Below are 20248 nucleotides of genomic sequence, written 5' to 3'. Positions count from 1 at the left end.
TTTTTAAATAAAATATAATAAACAATTCAATTTTTTCAAATATCAAAATAAAAATAATATTAAAAAATTATATTCTAATAATATTTTATTAAACTTTTAAATTTTATATCATCTCAACTCATCATCTAAACTTTTCATTGCGTGCTACTTGAATCGTGCTTCCTCTGTCCAAAGGTGAGAATGTTAAGGATTTAGAAAAGATACTTAATACTTAAGCGAGCGGAATATAAGAGTGTAATGATTAGATTCAACATATTTTATTAAATAAAAATTATATTTATGATAATTCTATGATATTACAATTATAAGATTGATTCAATTTTTGAAAAATCATATGGACTATTTTGGGCGGTTGCTTTTGATTTGCTCCTTGACCTGCGTTAGGATTTGAAGGTATTGGTATCCCACTCACTAAAAAGTCGTGATGAAGATTCAGTTAGGCAACTGATATGACCACGAAAAAAAAAAAAAAAAATTTGGGCAAGCTTTTGATGTGGCACTCTAATTTTTACTTTAACAATTATTTTAAAAAATTTTATGTGTATTTATTTTTGTAAATTTTGTATACACTATTAATATGATTAGTTGTATAATTTTTTTTAATAAAAAATAATTATTTTAATTAATTATATCAATAAAATATATTAAAAATACGTAAAAATATCATAACTCGATTTTTTTTACGAATTTATTGGGCAAGCTTTTGAGTTTTGGGAAAGAAACGCGGCTTGCAAACTTTCTCGGGGTATGGGACCAAACAAAAAAGTAATTAAAGGGCATAAAGTTTGAAAATCAAGAGATTCAAAGTTGTACTTATTTTATATTTCAAGACTATTTTATATTTCAAGACCTTGGTCGTCTATTCTTAATATCTATGAGAAATTGTTCGTCTGGGTCCTACTCGAGCCTAAGGTGTAAAAAATAGTAAAATAATAACATCTAAGTAGAGACCAATTTCTATTAAAAAAAATTGTAATCTCAAAATATTATATAAAAATAAATCTATAAATTAATATGATTTAATATGACACATCAGATTGTAAAATTATTTTTATTATAAAATAAATCTAACAGATTCTATGAAATTATATTAATTTATTAATTTATTTTGTATAATTAATTTATGTCTGTATCATTCTTATATATTTATATTTTTTGTGATTTTTTTTATATATTTTTTAAAAAGTTTTACAGTCGGTAGAAATTTATTCGGTGGCTATAGCGGCTCCCTTTCTATTAAGTTTGATGTGTGATAAAAGTAGAAAAATAAAAAGTTTCACGTGGACCATAAAGAATGTGAAAAAAAAAGGCCACCCACAGCAAAATTATTCATTTTATACTTTATGTACAAGATTTTCAAATAAAGTAAGCTTCTTAAGAGCATTTAATATTGTGTCTTTCCTTTTGCATTAAGACCATTTAATTTAATAAAAAAATTCAAGAGGATCTTGCAATAAGATGAGATAATTTTTTTTTTTTTTAAATATTGGGACCGGATGTCCGGAACAACAAACAAACTAATCCGAAGAGTGCACAGACCTTGACAAGAAATTTAAGTACAATAATAAGATGAGATAACTATATCTATATTCTCGAAAAACTTAACTAATAGATACATATAATAAACCATACAATATTTATTATTATATCAAGCTTTTTAAATATCATAAAATACTTGAGAATATTCTAAAATTCACTTTATCTTATCTTAGACAAAATTGAAGGCAAAGGCCTAGGCTTGATAATGTGAGCTGCGTTCCAACTTTTATCATTTGCAACCCAACCAAAACAAGAAAAAACAATCCCCCCCTTATGAAAGAAAAATAATTAGCAAAAAGATAATTAAATAAAAGGAATAAATAATTAAATTCTTTTCATTCCTTCAACAAGTGAAAGGTGAAGATGATTCACACAGTTCTTACATTTTTCTTTTCTTACATATTTCTCATCATATTAAAACACTATCTTCCTCGCACAATCCTCTACTACAACAATGCTCATTTCCCAAAGGAGAATTTATCTTCTACTCAGAGTCAGAATCCATGTTGCCCATCGCCTTTAACCCTCTTGGTCTCTGCGCCAAATAAAGCCAACCCTTTTAGATGATGTTTCTTTCTAAAAATCTTGATCTTTTGTCATTCAAATTTAATTTCTGTACAGATTGAATAGCAAGTGAATAAATTCAAATTTGGTTTGCACATGAGTCTACTTTGTAAACTCCCTCTATGAAAAGAATGAAACTAAGGCCTCGAACGCTTTCACAAATGTGATAAGATAAGTTGAAATAAAAATTGAAATTTAAATAAAATATTATTAGAATATATATTTTTTAATATTATTTTTATTAAATAATTAAATGAGTTTACGTAGAAAAGCAAAATAAGGTTGAATAAATAAAAATGGTACCTTCTTAGATATCTTCTTCTCCCTGACCTCGTATCGTTCCAGAGTCAGATCGCACAACCATGCTCCTGGGCTAACCAACTGAGAAGCAAATTGCACCAAACAAAACAGAATGAGATGCCATGAAAGATATCTTGCACCCTTTTATAGAGAAACCATAAATAAATAAATAAATAAAACTTATTCCTCACGCTTCAGCTACGGGATTGACTTCCAAATTCTCAGCTTTTATTTCATTATAGAGAGTTGGGGATTTTTGCTATTTTGAAAAGTACTAATGTTTGTGATGGATGGAGTTGAGGTCAGACTATTTCCGAACCCATCATGAATGAATTCTTTTCATGCACGTCCTAACTAACAAAATGCCATTAAGATTTACATCAAGTAGGAACTAAACCCTCTATTTTTTTTTAATGCATGCATTTCATAAAAAAAAAATGCAAGATACATGAGAGTAGAAATCCCAGCCAAACGCTCTATTTACCAACACTGCGAATAATAGAATACAACCTAAAAAATTTAGATCTTCGACTAATAAAATACAATGAGACTATTTAGCCCTATGATTTTGTCCCACCAATTTGAATCTCATGCATTTTATTTTATTTTTTTCTTAATGATTAAGGAAGTGATTACCAATTGACATGGAACTTTGATACAAAGTATTTTATTTTTAATATTTCATTACCCTTTTCTTTTTAATTTTATGAGCACCTTAGCTTTATTTGTTTTTACAAATGAAATGAAAATAGATGAAATAAAATAAAATGAGATAAAATATTTTTTAATATTATTTTTATTTTAAAATTTAAAAAAATTAAATTATTTATTTTATTTTATGTAAAAATTAAAAAAATTATAATAATTAAATAAAATAATATGAGAATGATTGTAAATACAATCCACCGTCTAATTATTTGCTTGTCATTTTTAATTTTTTAGCCTAACAAAACAAACAAAGACAGCTCTTCCTGTACACTAAATTGAACAGAGGTGAAAGAATATAATAATAAACAGAGATAACGTGAATAAAGAGGCAATCATGCGCCTCTTCCACATGTCCACTAGCTAGCTAGTGTGGTCCAACTTGGAAAACAATTCTGCAACCACTGAACTGCACATAATTAAAGGGTCTGTACAATACCAAATATATCCTCAAAGATAAAAGGGTTTCTCTACGAAAATGGACTAGAAAGGGCCCCACTGGCTCCTTGGTCGATGTCTTTTAATGTCGGCCACACTCAATCAAAATGACAAAACAATTTCCACCAACTGTAATCTAAAATTCAATTATATCGTAACCGTACACCTGGCCCGCTATGCGCCCTCTATCCCGGTCCTCTATTCCACTGTTGGGCCAGTGATGACCGGGTGTTATCAGAATTTACTGACACGTGTAGGTTTCCATCTCACCGAACATAACATTTTATATCTATAGCTTCAAATATTTAATAATTTTCTTATTACTTACAAAATAATTATTAAATAATCATATAAATTAATATCAACTTGACTAATATTTATCGTGCAAGATTTCTTGAACTTCAATACTCTAATTTTTAAATTAAAAAACACTAACTATAGTCTTAGGACAAGTCTAGCATACTCTTTACTTAAAAATATGAAGTTTTTTTATTAAAAAGTAATTTTTTACGAAACTATTAAATATATAAAATAAAAAAGTGTGCAAAATTTACAATAAGACGAAAAAATAATTCTTTTATATATATATATATATATATATTTTTTTTTGTAAACCTAATTTGTCTTGACTCAGATGATCTAAACTTTCGGTATCACTATTGGGTACGCATCATGGGACTAAGAGACACGTGTTCGCATCCCAGTTTTTCATGCGAGGATCTTGTCACCTCACAAACTTTCTCTGCTTTTCCGAGAGCAAAGAATATTAAGCAAACCAGATCCAAGACTAAAAAAAAATGGACTTATCTTCCTGAATAAAACATCAAAACAAACTCCTCAAAAACCGCTTCCTATACTACCAAAAGACGCGTTAAAAAAGGAAAATGGCCTTGCAGTCGACGGAACCTTTTGCCTTGTGCTCCAAGCGTAGAATCTTGACTTTTTCTCGGTGTGATAAAAAATATATATGTTTTTAATAATAATTTAATAAAAAAAAGAGAGAGAGGAGAAAATTGAAGCTTACATTGAGGGTGCGCTGGATGAATTTTGCTCGCTTCTTGGGTCTTTGAGGCAGTTTGGACCCCTTAATGGCCATGAAATCTTCCTCTTTCTCCTTGTTAGTCAAAGCAATGACGAATTTCGGTGGCCACACCGGGGGTATCGCCTCGCCGCTCCCGGACGACGATCCGCCGCCCTTCTTGCTGTCGTGCGCAGTCTCCGACGACGCCGCAGACTTGTTATTCTCATTGTGATTGTTGTGATGGTGGTGGTGGTGAAGGTTGATGCTATGGTTATTGGCCTGATTCCCTCTCTTATCGTGGGCACCACCCCTGTCGGGCGACGCAATTCCCCTCGCGACTCCGTTGCTCTGTCCTCTCATCGCACCCGATGCCTCCGAGTTCCTATTAGCAACACAAAGAACCAACAACAATTACGAAATTGACCTTCGGACGATCTAGATTGGTGCGGGCAAGCAAAGGGAAGCAGGCATAATCGCGTCGGGTGTTAAGAAAGGGAGTGGTTAAGATAAGATGGGCACGCCTGGTTTTCCCGTAGGTTTTGAGCCGTTGGATTTGAGAGTGAACTTTTTGGTGGTGTTATTGAAAAGTGGACACTGATGCGGAATGGAGGTGGACCGGTATTCTTAATCGTATGTCATCTGACGGCTAGAAATGGGTTAGATGATGGAAAAATGAGATTTTAGAAGGACGCGTGGAATCGGAACTGACCGTTACACGTTTCCAACGAGTCCAGGTCATGAGGCGATGTTGGGCATAGTGGATCAGATGCAGCGGAGATGTGATCAGGTGCGGGTAAGAAAACAATAGAAGGCTAAGGCTGTCCTACGTGTAAGTGCCTGAATGGAAACCTAAAGACTGCTTAAAATACTTCTACTATCTCTAATTAGTAACGAATGCCAGAAAGAAAAACACGAAAAATAATTGTTAATAATTGTTCATCTTCAGATTATGTTGAGGTCATAAGATATGTGAATAATAATAAATAAATAATAAAATAATATGAAATAATCTTAACCAAACACACCCTCAATCATTTTTTTGACTGATATAATTTTACAATAACATGTAGTTTATTTTACAATTTTTTTTAAATTTATTTTATTTTATCTCATCTAATCATTATAATTTTTTTAAATTTTTACATATAATAAAATAAATAATTTAATTTTTTTAATACTAAAATAAAAATAATATTAAATAAATATATTCTAATAATATTTTATTTAATTTTTATCTTTAATCTCACGAAAACAAACTAAACTAGACGTAAATGATGTGTTTATTTATTAAAACAAATCTCCCAAATTTGATCTTCAAGTCAAACAGCATTAAATGCTAGAAACTAGAAAGTCTCAATTACAATTAAAGGACCTAAAGGAGAAGACAGGATAGAACAGAATCACTTCCACGCAAGAGAAGCAACAGAGTCACACTATTCGAGTCTTTGACCATAATAACACTAGGCAAAATCAAGTACAAGCAAGAAAGTAATTGATAAAGATGTCAATTGTGATAAAACCAGAGTCACACTCAAAGAAGAAAAAAAAATCATAAAGAGGAAAAATAAAGGCAGCTGAAGATTCCAAAAGCTCAACCTTATCTGATTTTCTATAGATGATAAGGTTCACACAATAAGCTATAAGGTAAAGAGATGAATTAAATATTTGCTTAATATTTCTTTAATTTTCATATTTGCTATCTCAATTAGTAAATTATAATTTTATTTTAAAATTTTAAATTTTAAAAATTAAATCTTACTTTTTCTGCACCGACAATAAAAGAATTCATTAGCCAATATCTAGGTAGGAAATCCCAATAACAAAAGCGGGTTAAAATGACTAAACGAGCCTTATTGGATATTATCCAGCCCAAAATGTATCATTGAGGTTAAAAAACTAGTCCATCCAAACTAACCCCCAAGACGTTCGTAGCTGAAATCACACGTTAGAGACCTAAATTGTGTCACCACTAAACAGTCCGTCCAAGTTGGCGTGTCCTTTATGATTGAGCCCATCCTAGGGAATTATATCATTCCATAAAAGAAAGTCAGTCCTATTAAAGTTTCTGTCTAAACTCTAAAATCTATAAAGGGAAGAGACACATAAAAATGTCGCACATAATTCTCGATTCTCTATGACATTATGATTCAAAGTCTCTTAAAACAACACTGTCGATGATTGGGATTAGTATTTATCATTCATTTTTTTACCAGTTTCCTAACTCTATGCAACAGATCCGGCGGCGATGCTTTTCTTCGGGTCCTCCAATTCGATCCGAACAGAATTTCGACAGTGTTACAGAAAAGGTTTGAAAAGCACGCCCACGAGTCACTTATCTAGATTTCAACAAGTATGCTCGACAACCAATGAAAGTGCCCAGCACCCATCCCACCGACGAGGCAGATCAGGGCGACTGGGCGTAGCGTGTACCACACGCGCAGGAAACATCACAGAATTATATGCGTGTTCATGCATTGAAAAGTCAAGAGTGAGAGAGAGTTGTATAAAGTACCTGAGAATTCGCTGCGATGGTGGCGGCGGCGGCGGCGGCTGAGGGGAAGGGTGTCGCTGACGCAGATTCAAATACCCATTACCATGATTACCACCGCCGGGCTGACTCAACGAGTCCTTATCGGCCCTCACGACCCGCCGGTCCACCCGAACCGTGGTCCTTTGAGCCGGGGCGGTCGGGTCGTTGTCCTTGACCTGGACCTTCATGCACCTGAGCCGCTTCCGGTTCCCCCACTGCAACACGAATTCCGACGACGTTGTTTGTGTGATGGTCTCGGAGCCGGCTGGTCTCAGCAACGAGGTTCCGTCCGTTCCGGTTGTCTCTCGACCGTTTGTATGGATTGCGTTCGCATTATTAGTAAGATTGCTCCTCAGAGACAGAGTCTCCTTATCCATCTCCTTCTGTTAACGTACAAAGCTGTCCCATTCCATAGAAGATAATTAGTAATTATTGAGCTTAATCTATGTATGAAAAAAGGGTAACGTTCAATTAAAGAAGAAGAAATTGGATTTGGAAATGGCTACCCAGCAACCTCCATAAATAATAAACAAAAAACGAGGGAAGAGCGAAGATTGTGGAAGATGCGCATCGGACGGTCCAGGATTTGTGAAAAAAATGGTGGAAACCTTGCCCTTGGGGTGAGATGGGGGATTGCATAGATATGAAATGGGTGATGAGGAAATGGGAGATTACGAAAAACAGAGCAAGTGCGAGATTTTCAATTGAAGCTCTTTTCGGTCACTATGAAAATGCGGGAAAGTCTTGAGAAAGATTAGAAACCTCAAATCGGTTGCAGAAGAATCAACGAAGTGGCTAGTGTTGGATTTTCCGGATATTAAGATGAACAAGAATTATACTCTCCTTTATTTTTCTCAGGTTTTTCGGAAGCCAAAAAGAGGGTCATCGGGTCAGAAATGGCGTTCGCAATTCAGACGCCGTCAAAAGAGAGATCCTAGCAAAAGCTTCACAGATAAATAGAGGAATTTTGACACAAGGCTTTTCCTTTCCATTGCAGAAAATTCGAGGGTAGACCAACACAAAAAAAAATATGGAGGAAACAACAAAAGACCAAATAAATCCCATATAAGGCCAAGTGGTTGGGAGAACTGAAATTTCTGCAAAAGGCCATAGATGGGAGGAAAAGTCTTCAATTCGGGATTTTTTCAGAGAGAAAAGGACCCAAACGCAATCCGATAGTCGCAGAGAGAGAGAGAGAGAGAGAGACACACACACACACACACAGAAGAGTTGAGAAAGATAGAGAGGAAAGCCATGGAAATGGCCATTACCGGAGAATTATCAACACTGATTCAAAAGATAAAAGTCCAAAATCGGAATTTTTTTCCCAAAAAAAAAATCCAGAGTTGGACACGCTGAATACAAAGAACCAAAGAAATCAATGCTTCGGTAAAGGCATTCAAATCCGATTCGCCGTATAAAAGCCCCTCAAGAACCAACATCAAATTTCCTAAGCTGAACTTGAAAACCGCCACACAGAAATCCTCGATCTTCTCATTAGATGATGATTTCTCACCTGCACCACACAGATTCTGCCACTGTCACCCAGGGAATTCACAGAAAACGGGCCTTCCTCTCGAGTCTTCAAACTAACAAAAATGCAAATCTATGACCGGGATTCAACAAAACGGTGACATTTCAGAGCCCAAACCTTGGACTCCCGTGCAAGAATCCAATCTCTCTAAAAAGAGAGATTATCCTTATTGTTTCATAGAAAGGTTCCAGATTTCTTCTAAAAACCACTCAAATCTATCCGAAATGTTTCTGCAAAACAGAAATTGAACACAAACAAAGAACGTCTCAGATGATAAATCCCATGAAAACAAGAAGAAATCAAAGTCTGCGTCGAAGTGGAGACCTCTGAACTCGAAATTCTCGACCGTCTCTCTGTAATCTTCAACGAAACGAACCCGATCTTCGCAATCAGCCACGCAAATAAGAACAGAATCCACTTAGAATTCCTTCTAAGGAACCCCGTCCAAAGCTCTTCAAATGTTATCTGCACCAAAAAAGAGAGTTATTCTCAGAAGAATAATTACACGAAACCTCTATAAAATTCCACCCTGTGCTCAATTACAAACCTCCTTCTTCCTCCCTCTTCACAAGCTTCAGATCCTCGACCTTCCTTCAGACTTTCAGTAGAGTTCTCATGAATTCTCTCCCGAATTACCTTCTTTGGCATCTAAAAATACGACAGAAAGAAAAAGAAAATCCGTAGCGAAAATCAGAGAGAAAAGAGCAAAACTTCAGAGAGCTTCTTCCTTCTTCTTCTTCTGATAAAACGAAATGCTCTCTCCCCCTTTCAAAACCCAGTTTATATATCCCCTTCTCCCACTCTCCGCAACACCTGAACCGTCCAAGGGTGAGCTATCCTGACCCTCCATTGACGATCGTAGGGCTCTCCTAGCTCCTATCTTAAACCGTCAACCCCGTCTCTTGTAAAATCCCGTTACGGCGTTTTAATGGCTTTCGTTGGCCCTAAAATCAAGTATCACGCCGTCAATCTAACTAACAGAACCTTTAACGTCGTCTGTTTTTTTTTTTTTTTTTTTTTGTTAATTTGTTTATTTTTATTTAGTACTTTGTCGTGGACGGGTATGAATGACGCGGATCGGGCGTGGAAGGAACTATAGGTGGTAACTACGGTCAGTGGTTCTAACCATGGTGTTTTCTTGAACTTAGATTCTAACCATGGTTGGTTATGAGACAGTTTTCCAATATCGTAAATAAACCATAATTATCAATTTTCTTTCTTTCTTTCTTTTTTCTTTGATAAAATAGGAATAAACCATAAGGTCTAGTGAGTATGGAGTTGACCAAATTGTTTGAATCTTGGCCCTTAGTATATCCCTTCGTGCCTCTAGAATACTTGCTGTGAAATGAGATGAAAAAATATGATTTTAAATGAGTTAAATAAAATATTATTAAAATAATATTTTTAAAAATTATTATTATTTTAAAATTTAAAAAAAATTGAGTTGTTTATACTATTTTATGTAGAAATTTAAAAAAATTATAATGATGAGATGAGATAAGAGCATTAGTATTGGTCTATGCATATGAATATGTAAAGTCATATTTGCATAATATGGCTCTAAAATCCTTCACATTGACTTATGCATATCTAAATATTTAGCTACACTATTCACCATACAAATTATATTTTAATAATTATTTCTCTCTCCTCCCACTCTCTCTCTCACAATCCTTTTATTTTCTCACTCTTTTAACAACACAATAAACTTTCACTTGTACATTCATTCTATTATTATAATATATTATATATATTTTTTTCATTTTATTATATTTTTAATATAATATATAAAGAAATTATATTTTTTATTATTACATTTGTATTATTAATGTCAAATTTATGTAGTAGATGCTAATTGTAAAATATATATAAAAAAATTGATTTTTGCAAAAAATTAATGATAATAAATATTTTATTATCATTTTGTCTCAAATATGCATAAGTCAATGTAAAAATTTTGCTTGAATGACAAAATAGATATATAAAAGAAGTGATTTTATATATGTATATACATAGACCAATGCTAATACTCTGAAATGAGATAGATTTTTCTATACAAACGATCCAATCCAAATATCACCCTTATTCCTTTCCTTTTTTCCGTAGGTTGTTAATATTTTGAAAAAAGGGAAAAAAAAAAAAAAAAAACATATACATAAGAGTTGGCTTGTGTGACAATAATCGGTTTGTTTTTACTTCACCCGTTGTGAAATACACAAGGTTGTCTTTACTTCACCCGCTGAACTAACTATTCCAGAGAACAGAGCATTGATCCGAAAATTTTAGTATATTTTTTTTTATATGAGTCATTCTATTTTCAAATCTAGAAGTGTAATCGGTCGAGTCCGGTCTAATTTTAGACAAAATTTGAATTGGTATGCACCAATTTATATTTTTTAAAATCGATTGCACACAGGTTACCCTCCTAAACCGGTACTTCCGATTATACCGGTTTCCGATCCGATTTTCTAGTTTTAATAAAATGTAAATTTTTTATTAAAAATCTATTACTATTTACAAAAATCTGCTATGTAAAAAAAATATGCTATAAAAAAACTGTAAGTATCTTCATGCAACTTTGATAAGAATAATTCTTTTATTTAAAAAAATGATGGTGAATAGAATGGCATATCTCAGATGTTCTAAAACAAAACCAAGCAAATTGAAGTAAATATAGTACGGAAATAATGAAACTTAAAAAATAGTACAATGAGTATCATTATTCACTGTCTAATGAGATAAACCAGAAATATAGAGTATGACATCTAGAATTGATAGCTTCATACATGTTTATTAACTCTTGTCAACATTTTATATGCAATCTCAATAGGTTGTGATGATTAAGGAAAAATAAGCAGTGAGTAATAATTAGAACAACAAGAAGAACTTAACCGGAATTCAAGAAGCTAGAAGAGAGTCAGAAAAAAATAGTATTATATATAATTATAATTTATATTATTATATATTATATATTAAAATTATATATAATATAAAAAAATAATATATATTATAGTGAACCAGTCCGGTCCTAAAAATCATAGAACCAAGTCCCGTTCCGGCTGGTTTTGGCATTTTAGAAATTGGTTTCGGACCGGACTCTTGTTCGGGCCAGCCCGGACCGATTTTTCAATTAAAATTTACACCCCTACGAGTCAAACTGGCGTATAGATATATCGTCCACATCATTTAAATGGTAAAATTTAATATATAAGATTCAAATTTTAAAATTTATGTTTCAAATCAAATTATGTTCTATAAGAATATAACTAGATGTGCTCTATACACACTTGTTCAAGAATAGAATTTTTCTTTCTATATTGTAGCAGTTACTGTGGCTTTGCCAAGAGATTTCTACACTTTTTTGTTGGCTTTGGCCCCTGCTTCTCTTACAATTGCTGCTCTGGTTGGGGAGTAGGTTCAGAAAAGTAGTACAAGCACTTTCATATTATTTACATTTTTAAACATGTCCTTTAGTACAGAGCAGTCTATTTTATAGGAGCTTGCTTGATTCTATTTACACTGAAGCAATCGTAGGAACTATTATCAAAATACAGCAGGATTATAAATATGTATATGTATCAACACATTTCAAGCTCTGGTCTTTCGAAGACAGTGCATTAAACTTTAATCATGCACTGAATCCCTTGTGCAGAGAGCTCCAAGACCAAGAAGGGATGCTGATACAAGCTTGAGCTGATGCTTCATCCATCTGCTCCTTTTGAATCCCGGCATTACAAATGTTTGCAAAGGCTCTCATGTGTTTCATCCCGTACTGTGAGAGGGATCCGCAATGTGTCTCGAAAGTCCTCACCTACACAGGTAATTGTTCAGGATGCACATTTAATCCATACATATAGCAGAAGTATCTAGACGAAATTTAAAGAAAAAAAATGTGGGATTGTCGAGTACCACCTTTTAGCAAGATGAGAGGTTAGTGATCTGGGTTATTTTTTGTTAGAATAAATGGAACAAAATAAGACTGTTTACAGAACTGAACAAGAGGCTGGAAATTGGTAATATTACCAGTGTCTTAAGGCAACCCCAGTCATCAACAAGTGGCTGTCCAGCAGGTCGAACAATATTGAGAACCACTGGACCTTTCTCAATTCCAAATAGGAACTTCCCGGTAAGTTTCACACTGTCATCTATATGCATTCTATGCAACATTGCTTCAACAAACTGCTTTTGGGCTTCAACTTTCCTAGGAGAGCCTTCTGGAGCCTTGCGGAACTGCCAAAGAGCTACCCATTAAAGAATGAAAGCTTCCAAACAAAAAATGTTGACGCGTTACCACTATATAATGGAGAGCTCTTTATATTTCCAATGAAAGCATGATAATTTGACATCAAGATAGAAACTACAAAGGTTACATCTGATGACCCATGTTCAAAAAGCCACTTGCATTAGTAGGAGTTGAGGGTAAAACAACAGATAAATTTCAAAAGGCATAGGAGTTGGAAAACAAACCTTATCCCAAAAATGGACGAGATCAGCATCTCGTTGGTTGATAGCTTTTGTAGATGGCCTCATGTAATTCTCATTTACATTAGTAAGGTTAACATTTGTAGGATTTGTACCAATATACAGGTAAAGGTGGTCATTGTTAAGATTTGTATCACCATATTGCATGACATGAGAGCCATATGCAGAATTTCCATTTGCAGTCCTACTTTTAACCTGTGAATGCCAGAATAATGAACCCAATAAATGCTATCAGCACTTGATAAGAGCAAGGACAGCAACTAGACACTTTCAATACAACAGACCCTTGAAACGCATATTTTTTGTTCTTGTATTTACACCCATTGTTCACATGGAAGAAATTCAGGCCCACCAAGACTCAAATTAGAATAAAATATTTAAATGGTAATAAACTTCAACTCTGAGAAAATTATTAGGGGAAGTGACAGTGGTTTCTCTCAATCTCTCTTCCCCCTTCTCCTAGCCCCAGTAACAGTCTATACCAATGCAATTGGTTCTTACCAGTTCATACTGCTGCTGCAAGGTTTCAGTCCGCAGATTGCTAATGTCACTGGTCACAAACTCAAACTGTTAAGACTTGCAAAAGAAATTATATCGTGAACAAAAACATTTTTATGCAACTAAAATATTATTCTTTGTAATAAGAGCACAACAACAGCGATCAGATAAAAAAATCAAAATAACTAGAGAGGAAAGCTGCATCTTGTGATACATATAGATCAATGAAGAAGAGAGGCTACAGATTTCAGCAAACATTCAATTACCATGCAAATTTTATATTTTATGAAATTCTCATTTTTGGGTGGTTGTGCACGTACAAAATCTGCTTAGCCAAGTAAATTGACACCAATGCAAAGATAATTGCACATGTATCTAATGGAAACTAATCATGGTATAACTGACAAGAGCCTGAAATTATCAAGCTGCTTTGTTTCCCTTATACTATGAGGAATGCTGAGCATACCTGTCTTCCATCCAAGCAACGCTATACAAATCACCCAAACAAGTTTCATATTCAGGGGGAGGACTGGGATCCTCTCCAGGGCAATAAGTTCCCCAACTACTCTCTTCTGCATTTGATGCTGTAGTTGCATAGATGTTCAAACCTTCTGGAAGAAGACCCTCAAAAATGCTTCCGGACTCACAAGCTTCTAGATAAAATACCTATAATTTTACACAGTCAACCTAAAATTTAAGTTCCCACCGAAACATAGCATGCATCAAGGAAATCATAGTTGAATCAATTACATACCAAACTTTTATAGGTCCCAGAAGCATGCTTCTTCTTCAAGACTTTTATCAGATCGTCAGCATAGAGATTAGGATAAGTAGGCATCCCTAAAAAAATTATAATATGGATAAGAGAGTATTAAATTCATTAATTGGTCAAGTCTTTCAAAATTAGAATTCTGAACAGCTTTTATAAACTAATACCGATGAAGTCATGGAACCAGCAAAAGGAAAGTAACACAAAAGTAAGTCATCTGATGAATGCAAACAAAAGCAAGGTACATAATACTAGAAGAAACACAATGTTAGAGGGATACTAACCAAGCACACCAGGACCCCCATGATCACTATAGTATATGAAGATATGATCATTGGGACCACTATCAACAACCTTCCCACTGCCCCCAGTAAGAGCAGTTCCATTTCCAAGGATAACAGCGAAAAAGTTGCCAACAGTAACATCTTCCCCAGTATAATCCTAACATAACAAAATCCACATGAGGGGGATAATTACGACTTACAGAATCACCAGTATTTTAAGGCCTTAAGAAAAGAAACCCAACCTTTGGCACTCCTTTGTACACATCAGAGCCGTTAGGGCTGTTAATGATAACTCCAGGCTTTGGATTCTCTTCATTTAAAGCAATGTCATCATACATGAAAACAATAATGTTCTCATCTTTCAACCCATCTTTCCTTAAGATCTGGTATGCATGACAAATATCAGCCTGGGAAGAAAAATGAGAAAAAAAAAAAAAAGTGCCCATTAGCAAACTCAATAAAACAATAAGATCAAATTATAAACAAGATATATTATTATTTCTTGCTAAGCTCTAAATAAAACATGAATATGTCCAAGACATACACTGCAACAAAAACCAATAACAAAATACTTCACTCAAGCAATAGTAACTCGTTAAACTAGTCAACAGAACTATATATGCTGCAAAGCACATGATTTTCTTGTTTTGTCCCAAAATGAATTCTCTTTCTCCATCCAGTATTATCTTCGTTCATTCACCAATATTATTACTCCATAGCCCAATTACAAGGTAATAAGATTTAATTGGGATATCATCCACGGTGAGACAAATAACTGGAATTCCCATGGAATTTTACCACTCTAGACCATAGCATAATATGTACAACTAGTGGATACAAAATAAAGCGCAAAACTGAAAATAGTAAAGAAATTCCAACAATTTGAAATCGGAGAAAATAAAAAAGGCGTTATAGTAACTAGAAGGTTAATTTTAGTGCTTTTAAACACAATAAGAACAGTACAAAGTGAGTTAAAAATCAATCTCCGGTTAACCTCACTTTTTCGGAAACCAAATTGAAGGTTTTTAAATCCCAAACCAATAATAAGAAACAAGAGCAATAAAATCTCAAGACATAATTCATAGACAACCGAAAATAAAATTAAGAAAAGGCAACAAGTTAGATACTTACGAAATACAAGTCAAGAAACATACACCAATCAAGAAAGAGAAATAATTAAATAATGGAAAGTAAATTAACCTGATGCCTGTAATTCCAGTAGCCACTAGAGCCGGCAATCAGTACTGCCCATCTGGTCCCCGATGTGTCGTCATCATCATCATCAACAACACCGCTGACTCTGTCGAAGAATCTAGAGGCTTCTGAGGGCAATCGGAGATGGTCTTCAGTTGGGTACCTCCTGGCCGCAGCCGAACGGTAGAGGCCAAGGAGGAGGAGGAGGAGGAGGACGACGATGGAGGATATGCGATTCATGGCATCGAGCTGTGGATTTCTGACTAGTGAAGCGGCTTTAAACAGAGAGCGGGTGATTTTCATGTTTCATTGGCAGGTGGTTGCATTAACTTTAGCTAATTAATTAAGGACAACAACGAAAATTTGTACATGAAAACAACAATGCATTTATTAAAGAAAAAATCTATTAGTCATCTAATTTTTATTATCTTTCTATCATATGATATTAGATGATAGATTTATAAATAAAATATAATAAATAATTTATAATTATCTAATAACTCCTAACTTTAATTATCTTCCTATCATCTAATGATATGATATTAGATAATAGATTTATAAGTGAAATATAATAAATAATTTTTAATTATTTAATAACACATCATAAAATGATAAAAATATAATAAAAATTAAAATGATGAGTAGTATTAATGTTTATTAAATGACATTGACAAGTGATGTTGCCATGCAAGAACTTTTTATCCACACACCTATTTTGTATTTGCTTGTCCATTTGCCTCTCTTAGTTTTTTTTTTTTTGGGTTGACGTTGCTTTCCGGGTAATCTACATTGACTTTTTATGTAACAACCCGGCCCATCGGCTAGGCCCACGTCGCAAGCCCATCAAACAATCCCCCGATCAAACTCTCTTATGCAAAACAACTTCTACGTATAACTTTGAGGTGATAATATGTGATGCAATCTGTAAATAATAACACCAATATGGTATAAAATTAGTAGATTTTGTTAAATATTTTAACATAAAACAATAATATTGGGATATTTGATTTTCTATGATCGGTGAAAATAAATAACAACAATTAGAAAATATACCTAATTCTTACAGTTTAATGTAGAATCTGAATATTCAATAAGAAAATACTCAGCATTTCAATAATCTCTTTAATATATTCATATCATTGATATAAGCATAAAACCCACATTTTCAACATGTTCATTAAACTGCAATCATGAACGCAATATTGATATATTATATGAACATTATTTGTTTTTTTACTTTCTCTTTAATACTTTGGTATTTAAAATTTTGTTAAACACATTATTCGAAGAAAATAATATGAAGAATTTTTACAATACATTCTTAACAAGATGGCTATAAAGTCAACAATTACAAGTCTCAAGATAATTTTTTTCAGTCATATACTATATACAATGTGGTCGCAAAGCATGCTATAAACTCAACTTCTATTGTACATGAAACAGTAAGAGATTTGCTTCATACTTTTTTATAAAATAACTATCATAAATAGGAAAATACATAACTATAACTATATAGAAATATCTGAGCAATCTCACAAAAATAGAGTCTGAATATCTAGTTACCTTAAGAGTATCAATTCTTCTAAATGTAACACTAAGTCTTTAATTTTTTACAAATAACATAGCACTCTTTTCACAACTTTTGAGTCAAATATCTTTGAGTTATTTTGACAATAATCAAGGATATCAACTGAAAAACTAATATTCGGCATTATACATATTAGTGCACTCATTAAATTTATTTTAACCAACATATATAAAATTTCTTTAACAACCTAATTAATTTTAGGACATTTTAAATATTGAGTATGTCACATTTTATTTTTTATGCATCTATTGACCAACAACTCTTAATGCATAATATTTCAAAATACTATGCAACTTTACTAAGATAATCTTAACAATCACCGTCGTAGTATTAAAATTCAATCTCAATCATGAACAATGTCTCACTCATAAATTTTATTTTTAAATTTTTTTAGAGATATAACTTTAATGTTATACTACAATCCACGATTTTTATTAGCCAAAACATCATATACATGCATTATCATAAATATAAATACACTCCCACTGACCTTCGAGTATATACATTAACAAAAAATATTTTTCTTAAATTAAAAAATAATATTAGTATTATCAAACTAAATACAATTTTTAAAACTTACATTTTCTAAGTATCCTTTTGATTGTTTCTTGTAGCCCTCATAATCCAAACATTCTCTCTATAATAGTTTTCACATCTATTTGATATAACTCTATATTATAATGAGCTACTAACGTTATATTGATCCTGAATTAGTCATTTCAGGTTGATTAGAAATCTCTGTGTAATCAATGCTCATTTATGAGTGAAATTCATGATTATAGGTCTAACTCTATATCTTTAAACATTGCCTTAAACGCTGGGTTTTGTCTCCAAGACCTATTTATATTCGCTATTTTGCACATTTTAAACAATTTGATGAAATTATAGACATTACGTTGATTCATAAATTTCAATCACTCATTAACACATTGATCTTTTATAGAATCTATTTTTTCTACAACTTGTGAAAATATAAATAAATTTTCATTTGTCAAATTTTGAAAGTACATCACTTAGTCTAACCAAATAGCAAATTAAGAAAATCACATAAGGTTACATGTTTTGATATCTCCATGACCAATTCATCAACGGTGTTTCTATTATGAGTGTTATCATTGAGATGACTAGAAAAATGAACTACATGTCTTTTCAAAAATACAACTATGTAGTTCCTCGACAATCACATCTCTAATTTCTATCCTCCTACTGATTTTGCCAACCTTAAGGAATTTTATATTTCAATTTCCTCAATACTAAGATCATGATTAGAAACAATGTAATCTATATTATTTAAATCTTCCTGAATAATCAATAATGATAAAATACCCAATAACTATTATAGGATTTAACTTTTTTTCATTTGGGTTATAAAATCTTATTTTAGTTTTACTATATATACATGTATATGCCTTAAATCAGTCAACAACTCAAAAAATAAGTCATTAAGACTACCTTACTAAAAAGACGATATAAGTACTACACCATTATTTTTAAGAGTTATACTATATTTTTTCAAGAAGTTGGAAAAACATGTTAGGGTTATGGCCTAACTCATAATACATTTCATGGCATTCACTACTTCAATCAAATCCGATGATTTTTATATTTCTACCTAATCGCATTTTCTTCCCATGAGAAGTACCTAAAAAATTGTAAAAAGCTTGAGACTTCACATGTAGTAGATAAATACTTTCATGTTGTTGAACCCAATGTTACAAGCTTCATATAATTATATATCTACATATGAATTTTAATGATAACAAATGTATTCAAGTATAAAAGAGCTTCAAGTTCAAGTTGTCTACATAATGGAATCAAGTACATCAACAAATTAAGTATGAGCAAGAAATGGAACAAGGTTACAAACAAAGCTCTTAGAATAATTTTGTATATCTGTTGAAAATTTGAAATTGGATTAAGGCTCACAAACTAAATATTTTCTCATAAATCATCAATTTGCATTTTCCACATGTGCATAATATATTTAAAAATTAAAAGTTTGAAATTGAAATTTTTATAAGATGGTTGATTGTCATCTTTCACATGTGTATGTATTAATTAAAAATTTAAATTTTGAAAATTTGAAAGATGATTAATTGTCATTTCTCACTTATGCATGATAAGTTTGAAAATTTTGAAAAATAATCAATGATCTTTTTTCAAAAGGCCCAACGGTGTCGTTTAATGGGCTATATATATTACGGTTACATTAAACCAACCCCCCCCCCCCCCCGGCGCGGGTCGACCATCTTTGCTCTGCCTCTCGAGTCCCCGAGTCCCCGCAGCCATCTCTCACGCTCAGCCCCTCTCTCACGCCGTCAACAGCCCCTGGCCGTCGACACTATTGGTCCGTTCTGTTCTCCTCCACTTCCAGTTGTTCCCGAGGCTACAGAATCACAGATATTGTTTTCCCCTCTCTCGGCGAGCTAATCGGTATGTGAACATATATATGCTTTTTAATTTTCAAAATCTTACATTTACTTCATGAATCATTATAATGTTTCAATTCATTGCTAATTGATTCATTTCATTTAGGGTTTTTATCGAATTTACAGATTTGAGATTTAGGGTTTTTTACAGATTTCAAAATCTTATTAGAGTTTATATTTTATAGTTTTTTTTTGTATAGCTCCCCATCAAGCTTAATCTGTATTTTATAATTGTGGAAAGTATAATTTTATGTTTTATATTTTAGGATTTAGGGTTTATATATGTTGTATAGCTCCCCATCGAGGATGAACATGTATAGTTCCCCATCCAGCTGAAAATAGCTTGATTTCTTTCCTTTTTGTTTTTGTGGGT

General features: G+C 32.8%; 2 protein-coding genes across 3 annotated transcripts; both read right to left on the bottom strand.

The window, feature by feature from the left end:
• Positions 1 to 1847: 1847 nt before the first annotated feature.
• On the bottom strand, positions 1848 to 9386 carry LOC121243386 (la-related protein Larp4B-like). 2 transcript variants are annotated; one of them, XM_041141503.1, is made up of 7 exons: positions 9179 to 9386; positions 8956 to 9096; positions 8369 to 8861; positions 7080 to 7496; positions 4571 to 4949; positions 2407 to 2484; positions 1848 to 2074 (listed from the first exon to the last, which is right to left on the bottom strand). In XM_041141503.1, the coding sequence occupies exons 4-7, from the start codon at positions 7472 to 7474 to the stop codon at positions 2024 to 2026; spliced, it is 903 nt and encodes a 300-aa protein (XP_040997437.1). In that variant the 5' UTR covers positions 7475 to 7496; positions 8369 to 8861; positions 8956 to 9096; positions 9179 to 9386; the 3' UTR covers positions 1848 to 2023. The 2 variants fall into 2 exon arrangements, with proteins under 2 accessions (XP_040997437.1, XP_040997436.1); XM_041141502.1 differs by having other exon boundaries at positions 8614 to 8861.
• A 2671-nt stretch (positions 9387 to 12057) lies between these two features.
• On the bottom strand, positions 12058 to 16216 carry LOC121243385 (vacuolar-processing enzyme-like). The gene is made up of 9 exons (XM_041141501.1): positions 15865 to 16216; positions 14907 to 15071; positions 14665 to 14821; positions 14366 to 14451; positions 14078 to 14277; positions 13615 to 13663; positions 13099 to 13308; positions 12655 to 12861; positions 12058 to 12442 (listed from the first exon to the last, which is right to left on the bottom strand). Exons 1-9 carry the CDS (start codon positions 16159 to 16161, stop codon positions 12260 to 12262), a joined length of 1554 nt encoding a protein of 517 aa, XP_040997435.1. The 5' UTR covers positions 16162 to 16216; the 3' UTR covers positions 12058 to 12259.
• Between the last annotated feature and the right edge of the window lie 4032 nt (positions 16217 to 20248).

The sequence above is a fragment of the Juglans microcarpa x Juglans regia genome, chromosome 8D (genome assembly GCF_004785595.1).
Source record: "Juglans microcarpa x Juglans regia isolate MS1-56 chromosome 8D, Jm3101_v1.0, whole genome shotgun sequence".
Taxonomy (NCBI): Eukaryota; Viridiplantae; Streptophyta; class Magnoliopsida; order Fagales; family Juglandaceae; genus Juglans; species Juglans microcarpa x Juglans regia.
Note: the sequence above shows the minus strand (reverse complement) of the source record. Positions and strands in the feature narration are given on the sequence as shown.